Here is a 17929-nt window from a genome sequence, read left to right as displayed (position 1 = left end):
AGGAGCTAGCTCTGCAGCAGCTGTCCTGGGCTAACACTTAATTCCACTTACTGTGAGAAAACTGTTAGCCTTATTTTTCTGATAATCAGGACAGCAATGAAGAGCAGGGGAGATGAACTGAGGAGGGTGACTGGTAGTATGACTGACTTCACACATTAAAAAGCTGATTTCCTGAATGCATTTCAGGACATATAAACATATTTGTCTAAAGTAGTGATTTTAAAAAGGGGGGGGGAATAACAGAAGACAACTACAAAACCAACTTCTTAACTTTAAAAAAGACAAGTGGAAATATACACCTCTGTGGCAATCTCAAGCCTCTGTAGATCTTTTTCAGTCAGAGGTCTGTGCTATTTGCTTCAAGTTTAGAAATACATTTCAAACCAATAGGGAAGAAGCAGCACTTAACAGAGCTGTAGTGTGTCATTTGGCCAGCATCATGTATATAGTGGGAAAGGAGCATTAGAAATAAGTCTTTTACTGGGGAGAGATTGATTTTTGCCTCACCTCATATTAGCCTCTAGGCAGGAGCAGCATTAGACTCCAGTGAGTCTTTCTGCCACAAAACAGAAACTTCTTTAAGTTCCATATCTATTTGGGATCAATTAAAATTAATGAAAGAACTTATTTCAATACCCCTCAGCTGTCTGAAACTTAAGTTGTACAACAAACTTTTCCTCCATTCTTCATTACTTTCCTTTTCATTACTTTAATCCTCTTTTATTGTACTGCAATACATAGTGCCTATACATATTAAAGGTTAATAAGACAGCTATGAATTTCAGGTTCTAGTGTTGGGAGATACTAATAAAAACATAGAAAAAAGTCAGTTATATTACAACCAGTGGGCAATTTCTACATAGTTATCTGTAAAACTGATTAAACTAATTAGCCTTAAATAACCACCAAAAATACTGACTAATATTGGCTGTGGTTCTACTTTGCAAGCATTCACCTCCTGAAGACAAAACTTAAAACGGTGTTGCAGTAATTCAGACAAATTTACACTTGAAAACTGATATATAGTAATCGTACATACAGTCACAGTAATCATATTTTAAGTGCATTTAAATAACTAGAACAGACAGAAGGGAAAGTAGAATAGAAGTCTATTTTTTCAAAATATAATAATATCCACAGGAAGCTAAAGCGTCATTAACCAATGAAAGTAAAGAACTTACAGTAACTGAGCCATAGCAATCTCAATTTACTTCTAGAACACTACGGAACAAACATGCTAAATGGTATTTGAAACTTCTCTTCTGAAAGAGAAACTTTAAAAATATGTTTGAAAAACACATGCTCCTAAACTGTAATTCCTTTCTTACATTTAACCTGAGAGTGCTTTCTAGCTCTGTTGTAATTAATTTTCTGTGTAACTATTGCCATTTACGTCACTATTACAACTCTAACAATAAGTTATCTTGGGTTTTTTGTTTGCTTAGCTGTTTTAGGGCTTAGCTGCATTTGGTTTGGCTTTTGCTGTTGCTGTTTGTTTTTTTTCTAGTTTGTTTTGTACTGGCTTTCCTGCACAGTCTTAAACATGACCATGTGAAAGTTGAGATGAATTTTGTTAATGTTTATAATTCATCTGTGACTTCCTTTTTTTCTCCCAGCAACACTAATAGATTAAGACACTGTTCTCACTGAATAACAGTTTTCTAATGTAGGTCAAGCATTCTGCCTGTCAAATAAGACATTTAAAACAACAAAAAATCTATCCAAAATACTATTAAAGAAACCTTACAATGTTTCCTACTACATAGAAAAATTACTTCAATCAAAGTTTCTGAAATTAAGGAATTTTCTCCACTAAAACACAGTCCCAATTTTATTCTTCTTTTGCAGGCTGGATTAATCTGCTGAAAAGCATTTCTCAGGGTCAAAGTTTTCAACGACTAGCAAAAGTATCGGGCTCTTTTCCTTGTCAAAACATTAACTGCTGGGTAGAAGAGATTACAGGGTTCTTGTCTGTCATTGCTGATTAAAGCTGTTATCTTGGTGTCCTAGCAAATTTAAGGCAATTCTTAATTTTTAGTAAGAGCACTTTCATTTCGGGAAAGCAGTCCAGAAAATGGAAAAAAATGCACTCAGTAGCCTCAGTAGCTTTATCCAGTGAACTGAAAAGTTGATATAATTGAACCCATCACCTCGATACACATCTGGGCATTTATGTTAACCTTCTGAGAAGCTGTGTGAATGGAGGAAGTGGTAAGACTTTTCCCAGGAATTTTCCTGGGAAACCAGGACTTCTACTTCTGGTCCAATAACAGCAAATGATGTAATCTGCCCTTTAATTTTACCACAGGGTCACCTTATATCTCTCTTGTAACTAATTCTTACACACAACTATAATTTTCTCTACTTTACTGGAGAAATATAGTCAATTGTTTGTGATCAAGCAATTTCCGTAACAACGCTTACCCAGGTGTCTGATTGGTCACTCAAGATTTTGCTGTTCAAACAGATTAGAAAGGTCAGATTCTGTAAACAATTTAAGTATGTGCAAGTCATAAGATCTGAGATACCTGATAAAAATTACAGCTTCAGTGATAATTTGATACAGACACTTCAGTTTCCAAATTAAACACAAAAAGAGCCAAGTGCCCTGAAAAAAAATATATGCTTTGTTTCTCTTTTGCAATGGAATCCTAATATAAAGCACTGGCTAGTACCTTGTGGAATAATGGAATTATTTTAATGTAATTTGGACACGAAGACTTACTCTGCCCACAGGGCTCATTGGATGAGCAGCATAATCTGATGTCAGATTATAGTTAGTTGCTTCACATATCATGCTTACTGGTCGCTCCTTCTTTTCTTCAGATGTCATTGCTGCAGCAGTCCTGAAAATAGAATATGCAATAGCACTAGAACATACTGTGTGTACAGACTGCTATTAAAAAGCACTCCTAGATGTAGCCTAATACAGCCTGTGTCCTACATTTTCAATTTGAAATCAATTCACACTTCATTGTCAAGTTAACTACACTGTGTTTTAAACTTAAATCTATTATAAATAAATTCTAAGACGTTGTTTTAAAATAGGATTTCTCTATTAGCGTAAGGTGTTGCTGGGAAGGAGAAAGACAGGTAATGAGCACGAGATGGAAATAGGAAGAAATGCTCTCCGAAGACCCCATATGGCTTTGTCCCACTTCAGTGAGAACGTGCATGTTTGTGCAATTTCACATATTGCAGTTCTGATGGTTTTCATTTTAGCCACTGTATAACGTGTGCAGCAATGATGGTGAGTAGGACATCCAATACCCAGCCACATATAAGATCTTGAGGTCAGGTATGACTCATGCATACAATCTCACATTGTTGTGGATTCTACAAAACTAATGCAAAGACAGCAATATCAAGTTATTATCCAATGACTCAGAAAGTGTCTAAACTGGCCAAGAAAATAACTGATTGAGGAGAAACTATCAGGCAAAACATGATAGATTAAAGGCATGTGATTGTACCTACGTGATTTAAAAAAACTGATTCCTCTTTGGACATTTATTGGATTATTATATATTATATAAGTCGTTTGCTACACTACAGAATAAGTGACAAGTGGAAAAACCACAAATTGCATGAACACAGTTTATTTCTATGATGTAACTAATCTATGGTTTTTATCTTAAAAATTAGTATTAAATATTTAATATAACTTTTAAGTAATTTAAACAAGTAAAACTTGATACATGCTAATCTGACTTGGAAAAAATAAATATTGCGATTAGCAATCACTGAATCTTACATCTATATTAACAAGTTCTAAACCATGTATTTTATAGATTAAAACGGGTGCCACTTACTGTTCGTTCACAACAAAAATACAGTTGTCCTGTGATGGCTGTCCTGTTACTGGATGTTTGCAAGTTACTTTTCGTTCGTTATGACTGTCGAAGAGAGATAAGGAAAATTATTAGTCAATTTTTTGATTTTCCACCTCGACTACATAAATCCAGTACATCAAGTATATGAGCCCAGTGAAAACAGTTACGAATATTTTATTACAGTATATAACAATGTTCGTGTACACACACACAAATGAATATATATATATAAGCTAATAGAAAGGACGATAACAAGTATTAAAGAATCTTCATTAATACTCTGGAAAGAGATGGAAAACATTGGCACTGGGTTGGTAATGGTTTTGAATTTAAAAACTAGAGCAGTAAGAGTGCTACTAGTTCATATATGATCACCGATAATTCACTTCAGCTAAGTCTTTATTTATTCATAAATAGGATTTCAGCTAGACAGGGACAAGTTACACATAGGACTTAACTGCTCTGTAGGGATAAAATATTACTACCATAAAAGCTTCTAGCTTAGAACATGAAGTTACTAGTTTAAAATCTTCTAGTAACACAGATGAATATTCACTGTTTGGAACAAGAGTGATGCATTGCAATCACAGTTCTACTTTTGCTGGTGCCTTTTTAACTCAGAATACTACCCCCCGGCAGCAATCTTGGGAGTACCTTCAAAGTGGCAGGGAGCCTGACAGTTGAGGGCTTCACCCTCAGCAGTTCAAAATGCTCACTTTGCAGTATCTCATTCCCCTGAACTGCAGGTGTTGCTAGGCCACAGCAGCTCCCACAATTTGGAAGAAATTGCCAAAATTCAACAACTATCAGCTTCTGCCACTTCAAGAAGAAAATTTTTTTTACTGGAGCCCTCCTGCCCTAGAGGGGAAGGAAGAGAAGAGAAGGGATTGCCTTTACTGCCTACCAGATATGTCAATCAGTTGACAGTTATAACTCATGCCTGATGCTGACTGGGGCTTTTTTACCACCAGCCCCCATTCAAGTGGCAGGTTCCCTGCCCAAGTTATGCTACAAGAACATCGGAGAGCATGGAGCTGCCAGCTGGCACACCAGCAAGACTATGCAGCTACAAGTGGCAAGGCTGGCTGAACTGCAGTAACTCCACCTGAACTCCCTGGTCCTGAAATGTAGGAAAGAGCAGGAAAGGTGCACTGTTCAAATCTAAACCTGGTTCAGTGATTAAAAAGCATACAAGCAGAAATCTGAGTAAGAAAGGGCAATGAGTATATAATGCAGACAGATTATCCAGATATAACCCACATTCTTTGAAACAAAATCACTTAAATAATATCTACAAACAAAATAGTATATAATGTAAAAAAACCCCAGTATCTGAAATCAGCACTGTAAATCATGAAGAAAGTAATTCTATTTGATAGTATTTACTTTTGCAAAGAATATGGGATGATAACCTTTTTCATGTCAGGTATCTTATATAATACTATGCCTTTCTTATCACAAGTTCAACCCTGAAAAATATTCTTTGGAGAGAGAACAAATCTGCACCAAAAAAAAAAAAAAAGTGCTTTAGTTGCAAGATAGAAGAGGTGCAGAACAAAAGAAGCTTTGAATGGTGCTTTATCCTTAACACCTACTTCTTTTATTGCCTATTTATATAACCTTCTTGGCTTTCAAAATTATGAAGCACAGCTCATCTCACAAACGTTACACTCTCTACCCTTCCTGCTTCTTAATACAACCTAGACTTAACAAGACCACCTTAACATTTCCCAGGTTTCTTGAAAATTCCTTTGGATCATAACATTTTGCAATTATGAAATATTACTAATTAAAGATTACCTTCAAACAAAAGCCTAATAAAATATTCACACTACTTTCATAGTCAACGGATAGTTGGATAAATCTGCATAAACCTGAAGCACAAGATTAGAAAGATAGCCCAATTCTTTCCACTTTCTTTACTGGGATTTTAAAAACCTACTAATACCTAAAGAGATAGACACTTTATGGAGCTTATCTAATGAGCTAGCAAACACTGGTATTTTATCTGCATCCTAAATTCAGAAGCATTCTTAGTTTAGCTTCTAAAGATGCTTCTGTTGTGGAAATGCTTCCATTACAATGAGGGGACAGAAAGAGACCACCTTTGTATGTCTGTGCCATTCCCAATTGCCATGGTCCTACAATGCCTTTCAAGTGAAAATGTCCCAGATTGAAGAGAATTAAAATTCAAAACAGCCCTGAGGAAGCATCCAGGTTTTTTTGTGATTCCTCTTTTTCTTCACTTCCAAAAACTTTATTTTTGTTCCCTCTAACATTTCAGAAACTCTCACACCAAACTGAAAAAAAAAAGTTAGAGATGAGCTGTCACTCCACAAGCTTTGCCAAAATGTTGCCATCTTGTTTATGTTAAGCCCTGACAGCTGGATTATCAGTTGACATCTGAAATGTAGAAATAAATGGATCAGGACTTTTGCTCAAGGACCATCAATACTCAGGACCACTACAGAGGAGGCACATCCCATGTTTTGTATGAGTGCACCCAGCTGTGCTGAGAGAGGTGGTAGCCACACTCCAAGACTGTAAAGGGGAGGTCACACAAAACCAGGAGGAAAAGTAGGAAGGGGAAGGAAAAGGAGAGAGAGGAGACAAAGTACTGACACAAACCTATTCAAGAATATTTTGTTTCAGACTTGAGTCATATATCAAGTCAGTATTCCAAAAATATCAAAATGTTTTTGAACAAAATACAGTTTTCCTTACTACTCGCACTGATGTCAAGATGTACAGAGGTGTAGCTGACACAACATAGAAAAAGAAAAAAAAAAAAAATCATAGACATGAAATACTCTCCTGTGGGATATGCATTAATTTCTTCTGAGCATTTGAGAACCTTCATAATCACTTCCTTCTAAAATGGTGAGACAAAGAAAGAATAACCTTTTCTTTCTCTTCAGCCTAGATGCAAGTGGAATCTCATGAGTGAACACTGGAAATTCAGATTATACAACTAAGAAGTGTGATGACTGTAAATATGTCTAACTGGATTAATAGATTTTAAATACTTCCATTTGAAAACTTTCATTACTCATCTGAATTATTGCATTTTTGGCATTAATTTAGCTGATATTTTGACAAGGCTCCTCAAAATACTTGTCTAAGGTGTAGAATAGCTTGATAATTATTGTCATAATCCTCCCACATAACAGTAGGTTAAAGCACTTGTTTTAAACTTGATCTTGCAGACTACAGAGAGTTTCATTAAAACCAAGCTACAACTTGATGTTCACAATATTCAACATCCAATTTATTTGTTCAGTTGACCATGAATTTCTGGGTCTACACACACACACACTATTTAATGTATTATACTATAGTAACATAAAGCTCATCAATAAATCTCAGGGGAAACAAAGCAACAATTAGGGTTTTTTACTGAGAACTCTAATTTCGATTTTATACAAACTCCAGCACATAATTCAGAGTTTCAGCTCTGCATATTTATGTGTCTGTAGTTTTATTATGTGGTAAAGAGTGATTCACTTTGACCCAAGCAGCTAGAAGCCAGTGTGTTAACTTTTTGCTTATGCAGGGATACAGCCTCCAAAAGTTACGTGGAAACAACACTCCTCTTCATTCTCTCCCTAATAAATTTTTTCATATAACATGTTCTGAGAACACAGGGTAACTATACACACAGTGTTGCACTTATACTGAAGGATATAACTGACCCTTACTATTTTAGCATCCTTAGTTAGGTTGTATTAACGGCATACTAAACACTGGAGCCAAAGATGGTAAGAATTCCCTGTGTATTTTATTAGCATTCATAAACATACTCTCCAGACTCAGTATGTCGCAAACTATTCCTCATTAATATTAGCTACTGAGTTGTGTTGGGCTTCAGAAATTGACACAGCTGATGAAGATGACATGAGAGATAAGCATAGTTCTTGCATGTATCAAGATAATATTCTGTTCTTGATTCCAGTAGTGACCTGGGACAATGACCTGCTATGAAAGGATCAAAACCAAACCAAACCAACAATAAATACATAAAAAACCCCCACAACACAAAACACTAATCACAGCAAATATAGCTCATGCAGGGACAAGTTCCATTTTTAGCTATCTCAGTGAAAGACAACCGATACCAGCACCAACTTAACTTGACCTATTTTCCATATAATTTTTGAAGTTCTCCTTCCCAGTCTTTTCCTCTGAACACTGCAAGCTTTGACATCATTTAGCAGGAAGCTTAGCTTTGGCACATGGACCATCCCTCTGAGCAAAAGGATTTATCTTGTTCAGGTTAAAAGTTGACAGTAACCTTGAATTTCAATCATGTTATTTCCCTTCTTATCTACTCCTCTTTCTCCTTTCCATCCCCTGAGAACCTTAATCTCTTTAGAAGACAGGAATATTTTACTAATTTTCTAGACATGTTCAAAAAACCTTGTAGTTTTAATCTACTCACTAAATGTACAGTCAAAAGCAACCTTTTTGATGGCCAAATGTGATCCAAGCCCTCAAATATATCACTCAAATATATTCTATTTATAAGATAAGTAGCAACAGAATGTATAATTCCAGCAGCAGCACTTTCCAACAGAAGTCCTACAAAAGCAGGATTGATAGCTTTCATTCTACCTTGTGTTTTTCAGGACTGCTGACCCAAAAATGCTGTGTACTAATATTTCGTTCTAACGCACATCTACCCAAAATCAGCAAATTCAGAATTCTGTTTATTTTTGCCACTTGGAAATTGCTATCATCTTTAACAGTACCAAGATTTTTTTGAGAGGAAAAAACCTCAGATAATAGCAGTTGGAATGTAAAAAAAGAAAGAGATGTAATCCAGTTGTTCAGGAGGAGGCACACAATTAAAAATGAAGGGTTAGACCATCTTTCCTCTGGAACAGAGCAGTTCACTCAGAAGTGGCAAGAAAGATCAAAGTACTAGGGTGGGGACAGTTGGTTTGGGGTCTCTCCATTGTGTGATTTGGTTGAGTTCCATGTCTTCCCAAAAAAAAAATGAGCTTGGACTGAATTCCCAAAGACACATCTGGTTTTCCCGCACTAAAATTAAAACTTGATGCCACTTCAAAGCTTCTCTCATGCCCTTTCTTGTAGACTTTATTTATGTGTTCCTAAATGCTAAGGCCTTCTCATTTGCTCATTCTCAGCATGACCATCAAAGCAAAGGCTGAGTTCTACTTCACTGACAGAACAGAATCATAAACCGGGACACAACTTTCAACAGGCCTCCATATCTTTAATTTAGAGACTGTTTCTTTTGACAAGTGAACACTGAAGAACGCATTTCAGAAGAATGCTACACCAAGTATCTGCCTCCTAACTCTTATTCTAAATCTTAGATAAGATTCAGTCTGACAGCCTAATCTCTGCAAACATGCAATCCCTATATATCACAAGTATACTCAGAGTAGATATATTTATGAACAGCAGTTTTATGCATTTTGCATATCTGCTTCATTATAAAATACTTTAAAAGATTACAGATAAGGTAAGAAGACCAAAATTACCAGAGCAATAAAGTCATCCTCTCTACATTAATACTAAATTTTTGCAGTGACATTTAAAGGTAAGGCTCAACTGGAGACAAACATAAGTCTAGGTCAGCTTTATTCTGCTTCTCTGAGGCATTTCATTCCTGAACTAGGGAATGAACCAGTGTGTTTGCCTTCGAGTATAAGAATGTCTCATTTCTAATTGAAATAAATGCAGTAACTTATAGTTACCTAACAAAAAGTTGTCTGAATTTAGAAAAGATTTAAGTAATGCAGTCCCTACACAACTGTTAGCAAGGATGTGGTCTGTGGCTGTACCAACGCTTTATTTTACTAAATCTGTAATGCCACATTGCATAGTAAATAGCAAATGCAAGCACTTTTTTGTCAGTGCTATCATACCCTAGAATTACAAGCCTTTTTTCAATTAAGCATTTTAAATAACAACCTTGGAAATCAGGCTGCACTGGAAATCATGAGTATGGTAACTTAACATCAGGGAGTCTGAACAAAAAAGAGGGTGTAAAGAGACAGCAAGTTTCAAAGCAAAGTGCTGACAGTCCAATATAACATCACCTAAGCAGCAAGAACAAAGTGTTTATAATCCTTTGCTTGTACACACACTTGGGAAGGTGCATACAAAATTCTACTAACTCTCTTGGCAGACAATTCAACACCTAAACTATAGTTGCTGCTGCCACCATTTTTTTGGTCTACTATAAGTGTATTTTTTCAGGCAATGTGTCAATTATGCAGACTTTCCTTTTAAGCCCTCCTTATTTACAGTTATGGGAGTTTTGGTATCCTGGATGCTGCTGTAACAAAAAAGCACCTGGACATTTATATACAACTGACTGTACTCCAGATTTCTATTTATTATTGATATTTATTTTCCAGAAATTAAGCACTACTGCCCTGAAATTGTAAACCCTTCTTTCAGTGGGACCATTCTAAATCCAGATTTATATTCCAGTGAAAATATTTGTTTAAAAAAGCCTTTTCACACTTGAGCAGATAAGATTAATATGCTGTCATGACATACTTCGAATGTAAAATCAAGTTTATGAAATTAAGTGCAAATATTAGAAAGTTTTTCAAAATGCTAGGATGAAATACTTTCTAAAATAGCATATACTGTATTACAGATTGAGAAGCTTTGAATAAGTAACTGTTCTACCTAATTAAGAACTGCATTTTCAGAAAAAGTAAGTGTTACTGTTTTCAGTTTTCCCAAAACCATGTGGGAGGGTGTCTTTCACTGTACAGCTAACATATTTGGAAATTTGTAAGATACTGAGACTTAGTAAAGGCCACAAAAGCCACACACCTTTAAACAATGTGGCAATTTATGAGATATACTTGCCATGTATCATCAATTTATACAACATTTCACTACATTCATTTTAAGCCCTGGGCACACTATCTAATACAGAACCTTGATAATAGCACTGCAGATGAAAATTTTCAATTCTGTAAGTATTAGTCTGTAGTAAAAATGACTAATACATCATTTGTTTTTTGAGAAAAGAGAGGTAGGTGTTAGAAGGTAAAACTATCTGCAAACTTCAGACTTGATAGTTGAAATCCAAGCATCCCTTAATGGTTAACTACCTGGAAAGCTTCCAAGAACTAGAGTAACATAACAATTCTGCAGTTAAAACTCACAATCTGTTTTCTAAAGAAAAATGGGATTTGAAGTAGCATGGTTTAGCAGGTGGTTTGTGGACCAGAAGCAGCACTGGATGCTCCAATCTGGCCGCTACTGTCTCTTCCTGTTGAGGACTGACAGCAGATGACTGACCAGCTAATGCGATCCAAAAGCTTGCTTCCCCAGTGTTGGAGAGACACTGCAGCCTCTCCTGAAGAGGTAGAGAGGATGGAAAATGTAAAAGATAACTTGTGGAAAGGGTTAACAAAAAAACACAGTCAACAGCTGTTTTGATACAAAGAACAAGGTCTCTTTGCTGTTGAAACTAGACCACTCAGATTAGCAAACTAATAAATTGCTGCATTTCATTACAATGAGTTAATTAGGAACCATTAATTGATATTTTCTTACACATATGATGTTAAAGATTTTCAGAATCAGAAACAAACCTGACTTGAATTTACAAAGGACAAATGCCCTCAGGCTGTGTAACTGCATGATCACAATTATACCACACTACCCAGAACAAACTAGAGAGAATTCAGTTGTCTTAGTGACCCTCCACAACACTAACTAGCAATTTCAGTAAAAACTTTTAGCAAACGCTTTGATAGCTGCATACCAACTTTAAATGCTTTCAAAGTTCACTAGACAGAAAATTCTCTCCAACACATATCACCAACTCAGTTCTGCAAGCCTTGGCCTTCGTGATTTATTAGTGTTAGAAGTCTAAGTGAAATGTGCTGTTGAGCAAGTGCTAGAAGTATGAACTCAAAAGGCAATATTGAATAATGCTTCCATTTCACTGTAAGAAATCTAGAGATATTTTGCAAGAGAAACTTACTTTAATAGCAGTTCCTTTTACCAATTTTTACGTGTTTTTCAATAATTAAGTTTTGAAAAAGGATTGCTAAAGACAACTACAAGAATAGTGAATGCAGATAAATTAAATAGCTTATGTACATATCTGTAGATTTATTTTAAAATACATTAGTATATGGTCTATGCAAAAAACCAGTCTTGCTGTCAAAAGTTATTTCCAACTGAAGTCTGACTTGGGTCAGACTTCTCTGCAAGCTCACATGGTTCCAAGAGCTTAACATTTCTGCAATTAGCATACCCTGAAAAACATCAAAGCTGTGCTGAAATGCCTTAATTTCCATTTGGCTTGAAGAGCCTGCATCACTGTCCCTTCTCTGCACCTCTCAAGCACTGACAACTTTGACTGTCCTGTCACTCAATCCAGCCCCTTCTCCACTAAGTTCTAAAGTGATCTCAATGGATTCAAAGAACACAGGAAAAAAAAACACCACAAACTTCGTGTTTCAGACACAGTTATGCATTTGCTAACAGCAACAATGAAGCCTATGAGTGCTTACTCACCTTTTTTTTTTTTTCCCCAACCAGTTTTAAGCATTCTTTGATACAGAACAAGCATTTCAGAACAGTCAGCAATTTCCCTTCACAAAATCTAGGTATTTAGTAAATTTCTATAGTTGCCCCCTATTTATAGTTCTCTTACTAATGATCTGTTTTGCCCCACATACAATATGTATCAAATTTCTTTTCATCACAGTTTTCACCATATTGTATGGGGTTTGGATGTTGTTTTGGGGTTTTTTAGGGTTTTTTTGCTTAAGGTATAGACAAGAAACCACACTATGAATATATGTTCAGCATTTAGTGCATGACTCTTCCATTTTCAATATCCAGCACTTAGAAGCCTTGTCTCTCGCTCAGTTAACAAACCAGAGGACCACAAAGTTATGCAGTTCCTTCTCTAACTTTCCACTCATTTTGTGCAATGATTTCAATGCTTTCACCATCGTGCCTTCTTTCCACTCTTCAATAATGGCACACAATTACCTCTTACTGAAATAACCCCAATTTTGTGGATTCTCATTATCTCAAAACTCACATTCCACTTCACTTCTATTGTTGGTCTTCTTATATCTCAGCCGTCAGTTATTTTCACTCAGGACTGCTTGCTGGTTTGTTAAAAGATATGACTTGCTTAGTATTTTCTTTTTTTTACTCTTGTATCATATAACTCAATCTTGTTTAGTTTAGTCTCAAACTAACTACAGCAGGGGCAACCTTTAAAGAATAATTGCAGGAGTTACAGTGCAAGTCAATTGTTCAATTAAACTCCTGCTGTAGAACTGCAAAGAAGTAAAGCTGCTTAATTTTATTGAGTTATAAATGCCATATATATAGAATATATATATAAAAATATATATAATTTCAGTAAATTACTACCTCAGATTCAATAACAGACTTTCAAGAGTCATTTGGTGAAATCACACTGTGTTGCTTTGCAAATCTAGGTATCAGGACCAAATTAACAGAAATAGTTGAATACTTTGTTTCTCTTAAAAGTTTTCTACCTTTGCCCAGATTTCTAGGGATATCTCTCCCTTTTTCCATCTGCTATTATTTATAATTACTTGGTTTTGTGTGGATTCTTTTTTTTTAAGATTATGTGAATCACAGTATTAGCTGTCTACGAAGCAAACCCCTTTATCTTAGCCAAGGCTCCATGGAAGCGTAACAATGTAACACTGCCTTCAGATAGCTACATCACTTCCATGATTTCTTGATCACCTTCCCAATGCCTTAAGAGTTGACATACTTCCACAATCACATCTCCAGTAAACAGCCATTTTTATTAAACAACACACTTCTATTAATAACCCAGTAGAACAAAAGAAAGCCATGTTTATCAAGCACTTATATCAGAATATGCTAGGTTGTAACTACACACTTCCTCAGGCCGCTGAGAGAGGAAAATGGTCTGGTAAGCTTCTGCAAAGTAAATACATTATCACTTGGGAAATGCTTAGACATATTTCTTTACAACTTGACAGAAGAAAGCAGCTGAAACGTTGGAGCATCCACTTGTGTAGCAGTTTTATTTGTGGTAGCAATTCAGATGCATCCTGCATTTCGGGCTTTCCCTCACAGTAGATCAGATTTTGCAAGAAATAATGGTAGATACTGAAATTTATAAAAATCATTATTTTATCAATGAACAGTCATCACTAACACTTTAATCATCAGTCTTCTTAAAGCCATTTTAAGGATTTAATTGGATAATCTAGGTGGTCCACTGGTAGAGCAGATGCAAATATGTGCACCAGACCCCAGAGGATAATTAATTGAAGCTTACACCATGTGCGGGCCTGCATTCATCTCTGACAAAAGAGTACAAACTCTATTAAAAATATTCATTGCATATGACGTAAAGTTCAAGTATAGAGACACACAGAGTATAAAGCATGGCACTGAACTGGAACACTGAACGTGTCAGCTGTCATCTCCAAGGTCTGAGGGCACAGGTTTGCCTCGCTCAGTTCTCTTGTTTCTTTCAGTCCATTTGGATTCAACTTCAGGAGGTGATTATTTCAGAAAAATAGTAAGACTGTTGCCTTAAAAGAATAGCCCCAAGTTGTTTCAGAAGGACCCAAAAGACTGAAACATTGTCAACAGATAAAATTGGTTGGGGATTTGTTTAAAATCACAAGTAGATCAGAACTTCTCAGGATTTTCTCTGCACACTCGCGTCCTTTCAAAAAACTACATTGTTTTCTTGAAACGTCCACACTTAACTTTCATGTTTGCACTTATTGTTCCTTTGCTCATATTTGAGATTAAAGATCCTGGTGGAGATATAACATATTTTAATATAGAGGTGTGGATGTCAATCAAACTTGTGGGAAACATTGAGAACTGATTTAATTGCAGAAAAGCCACATTTCCTCTCTTTTCTCTGGTTTTAAATCCATCATTCCTTACTATGCACCTTGTTAGCTTCAAGTATTTCTAAAAATCAGGCATGCCTCCAACACTTCAGCAAATACTGCCCTTCAGAAAAACCACCATTATCCACAAAAAATAATGGAGAGTATCACACTTTGACATGGTCACACCTTCACTTTAAACATGGGCACATGTCCTTACCAGGGAGACAATGCCAGGCCAGATGGATCCACCTCTGATCTATGGCAACAGCTCTTATGCTCCTACGGCAAGCTTAACTAATTGTCAGAGTTCAGTGACTGTCTAAGTCTAATTGTTGGTGCTAAGAATACCTGTTAGCAATTAGCAAAACCAGCCCTTTACAGCATTGAATCTTCCATGCTGTTTAATGCTACCAGTTTACAGCATTAATTCCTTGCTTTGATGCATATGATCAAAAAACAATGGAAGCCCACAGTTTTATGTAACAAAGAAAGGGCTGACAAATATGACACAGAAACAGGCAGAGCCAAATTACAGCTGGGAACCGAAGACTGGCACCCTCCCTCTGTTACCAGGCACAAAATTGAAAAGTGGGAGCATTTAGAGGCAGTGGTCTAAAGGAAAATGTCTAAGGTTAGGTAACAGGTGACTAGTCAGATAACTATCAAAAACTGCAAGGAAAATTGAACCTTCTTTCAAATACAGTTTTGGTTTGCTTTCTCTTGATCTCTTATTATATGCATCATCACAACTGGCAGGAGCCCCAGACACTGGAATATCTGTTAGTTCAGAACGCATGCAGAAAAAGTTAGTAATATTATGGTAGTGTTATCAAATGTTGTTGTCTGATACCTAAGATTCTTAGCTGTGTAGAAACTTTTAAATCACTCAAACTTCTTTCCCCAAATGATCTCCAAAATGCCAACTTAGTTAAAAAAAGAATACCAAGAAAAAGCAGGTAATGATACTTCCATATAAAGATTATTCATAGTAAAAATGACAATAAAATCAATTCATTTTAGAACCAGCCTCCCTACAAATAGCAAAAAAAGCAAGTCAACCTGAACACAAGATTAAGTACTATTTCCTTTACATAATGTTTTAACTACTTTTTTCCCATCTCAGTGCTAAGCTTCTTCTAAATGAACACCATGATTTAGACAGACTGCTGAAGTAGCAGCAACAATTTATGACAACTTCAGCAACACTGCTACTCATTATTAGGTAAGGAAGTGGAACAGATGACAAGTAACTGCAATACTTTTCTCTGTAGATTAAAGCAATTCGGCCTTTTTAAATAAAGAAAAAAAAAATCTGTGTGATAGGTAAACACACATGAACTATTCAAGGTATTTTCTTTTAGAAAATGGCTGTACTACCTTGAAAAAAAGATTTACTTTTTAGAATGTGTTTTAATATATACAGTCAGGTATTTTAAAAGGTGAATTGACCAAAACCAGTACCATAAGAACAAGGTCATTTAGGTAGTATATCATTATTCAATTTACCAGGTGAAATTTTAGCACCTCATCTAATCAAGAGTTTACATCTACCACCCAGTGCTTATATGTAGTTTGTCAATCACTTTGATGCCTGCTGGTGTCAAAATCCAACCATTGGCTCTAGAAGTTTGGAAATTTTCATTTGACAGAAGTATTTCTTGGCCGCTACCCCTTGTATTTTCACATCTTCAGTTTCAACACCTACACAGATTGTTCTGCATTATCCACTTCTTTCATAAATGCAAAGGAACAACTACAGTTTATTTACAAAATGAACTGTCAGCATATTTGACAGCTAAGCAGGAAACATACACAGCAAAAAATATAGTTCAGTCTCTTAGTTTTACATCCTGACCCTCACAACTGTATCCTTATCCCACAACACAACTGAAATAACAATCTTTATTAAAAAAAACTACTGCTGACCCAGCAACACACACCCCTTCAGAAAATGGCACACCAGGTTGTCTCTTCCAATTACAATCATAGGTTAACTTCAGCAGTAGAAAAAAACTGCAGGACAATACCTCCTCTTGAACAGAAATAATGCCTCTGATGATCTTGCCAGCATTTTTGTGTATCAAATTCATACCTTGGTGAGAGCCAGAAGCTGAGAGCTGCTTTCTTCACAGGTGTTTTTTTTCAAGCTGTTGTGAGACTCCAAGCTGCTGGAATTGTGGCATACCATTCAAAGTCTACATGCAAGCCATATTTGGACAACTCTGGTAGGCTGCTCCCTCACAGATTGAGTAATAAAATGCTAACAGCATCGGTGATGACTTTTTGCGGTTTAGGTCCAACAGCTAGAATTTTCTGATATGAAATGCACACACTCACACATCTTCCACAGACCACTGAAACTAATATAATGCAGGAGCAGCTGTAACACTGAAGTATTTTGATGTTGCATACAAAATATAGCCCACAACCTGCAACTGGAATTGAAGCAGCACAGGCTCCAGCTTCAGTGCCACCGTAAGGGAGGTAAATACATGGCTTTTGAATTTGAAGTGCATATTCCTGGCTCACCCGAACAACTGAGGCAAGCTGCTGTCTCCTGCAGGTCCACATCATCTGCTTAAAGCCAGGTCTTGGGGCTACACTCTTACAACTGCTTTGAAAAAATGTCTAGCTGCTCCAGAACGAAAAGCCCACTCCATCCTTTGCCCTTGTGCTGGCACCAGTGTTCAAGCAGTCATGCAGTGATCCAGTTCACGCTACTGAAAATGGATCATTTTTCATGGCACTAACTTCCCTGGAGGCTCAACCGCACAAGGTGCAGTGAGGAGAGATGGAAACAGCCCTTTTTGACAACAGCTGACTACGTGTTGGTGTAACTACATCCTCAGCCTCAAGCTGACAAAAGTGATGTTTTTAATGTCAAGAGAAGTGCATCTGTACTAGACACTTCTAAGAGTGTAACTATATGGTAACATAAAAAAATCCTGGTTAAGACTCATTTCATAAAGAAACACCTTCTGTTAAAATGACAAATCAGTTTGTTTCATTTGTGTCAGAGCAAGACATCAGGGAAAAAGAGACACTTGGATGGCAGACATCACACTCAACGTCAAAGGAATTTCAAAGGAATTTTTAAAGGAGAAGGAAAATCCAATATCACCCTCTGTATTGGGTGGGAACACTATCTTCTATCAACTTCTTTAGGAACTTAAGTTTTTCTCATGTTGAATCTGCCCTGAGAAAGAATTTTAA

General features: G+C 36.3%; 1 protein-coding gene across 22 annotated transcripts in view; it reads right to left on the bottom strand.

Moving 5' to 3' along the window:
• PLEKHA5 (pleckstrin homology domain containing A5) overlaps nucleotides 1-17929 on the bottom strand; it is a 191779-nt gene that overhangs the window by 70547 nt on the left and 103303 nt on the right. For 21 of the 22 annotated variants that reach the window (XR_012633389.1, XR_012633388.1, XM_074902235.1 and 18 more), the window contains 2 exons: nucleotides 3813-3896; nucleotides 2726-2846 (listed from right to left, as the gene is read on the bottom strand). Coding sequence is in view for 19 of the 22 variants with exons in the window: in XM_074902236.1 (XP_074758337.1) it covers nucleotides 2726-2846; nucleotides 3813-3896 (205 nt within the window). In the remaining 3 variants the exon portion in view is untranslated. Of the gene's footprint in view, nucleotides 1-2725; nucleotides 2847-3812; nucleotides 3897-17929 lie in introns of those variants that run through there. The other variant, XR_012633390.1, reaches the window with a different exon arrangement.

Source organism: Athene noctua, chromosome 3 (assembly GCF_965140245.1).
Source record: "Athene noctua chromosome 3, bAthNoc1.hap1.1, whole genome shotgun sequence".
NCBI lineage: Eukaryota > Metazoa > Chordata > Aves > Strigiformes > Strigidae > Athene > Athene noctua.
Note: the sequence above shows the minus strand (reverse complement) of the source record. Positions and strands in the feature narration are given on the sequence as shown.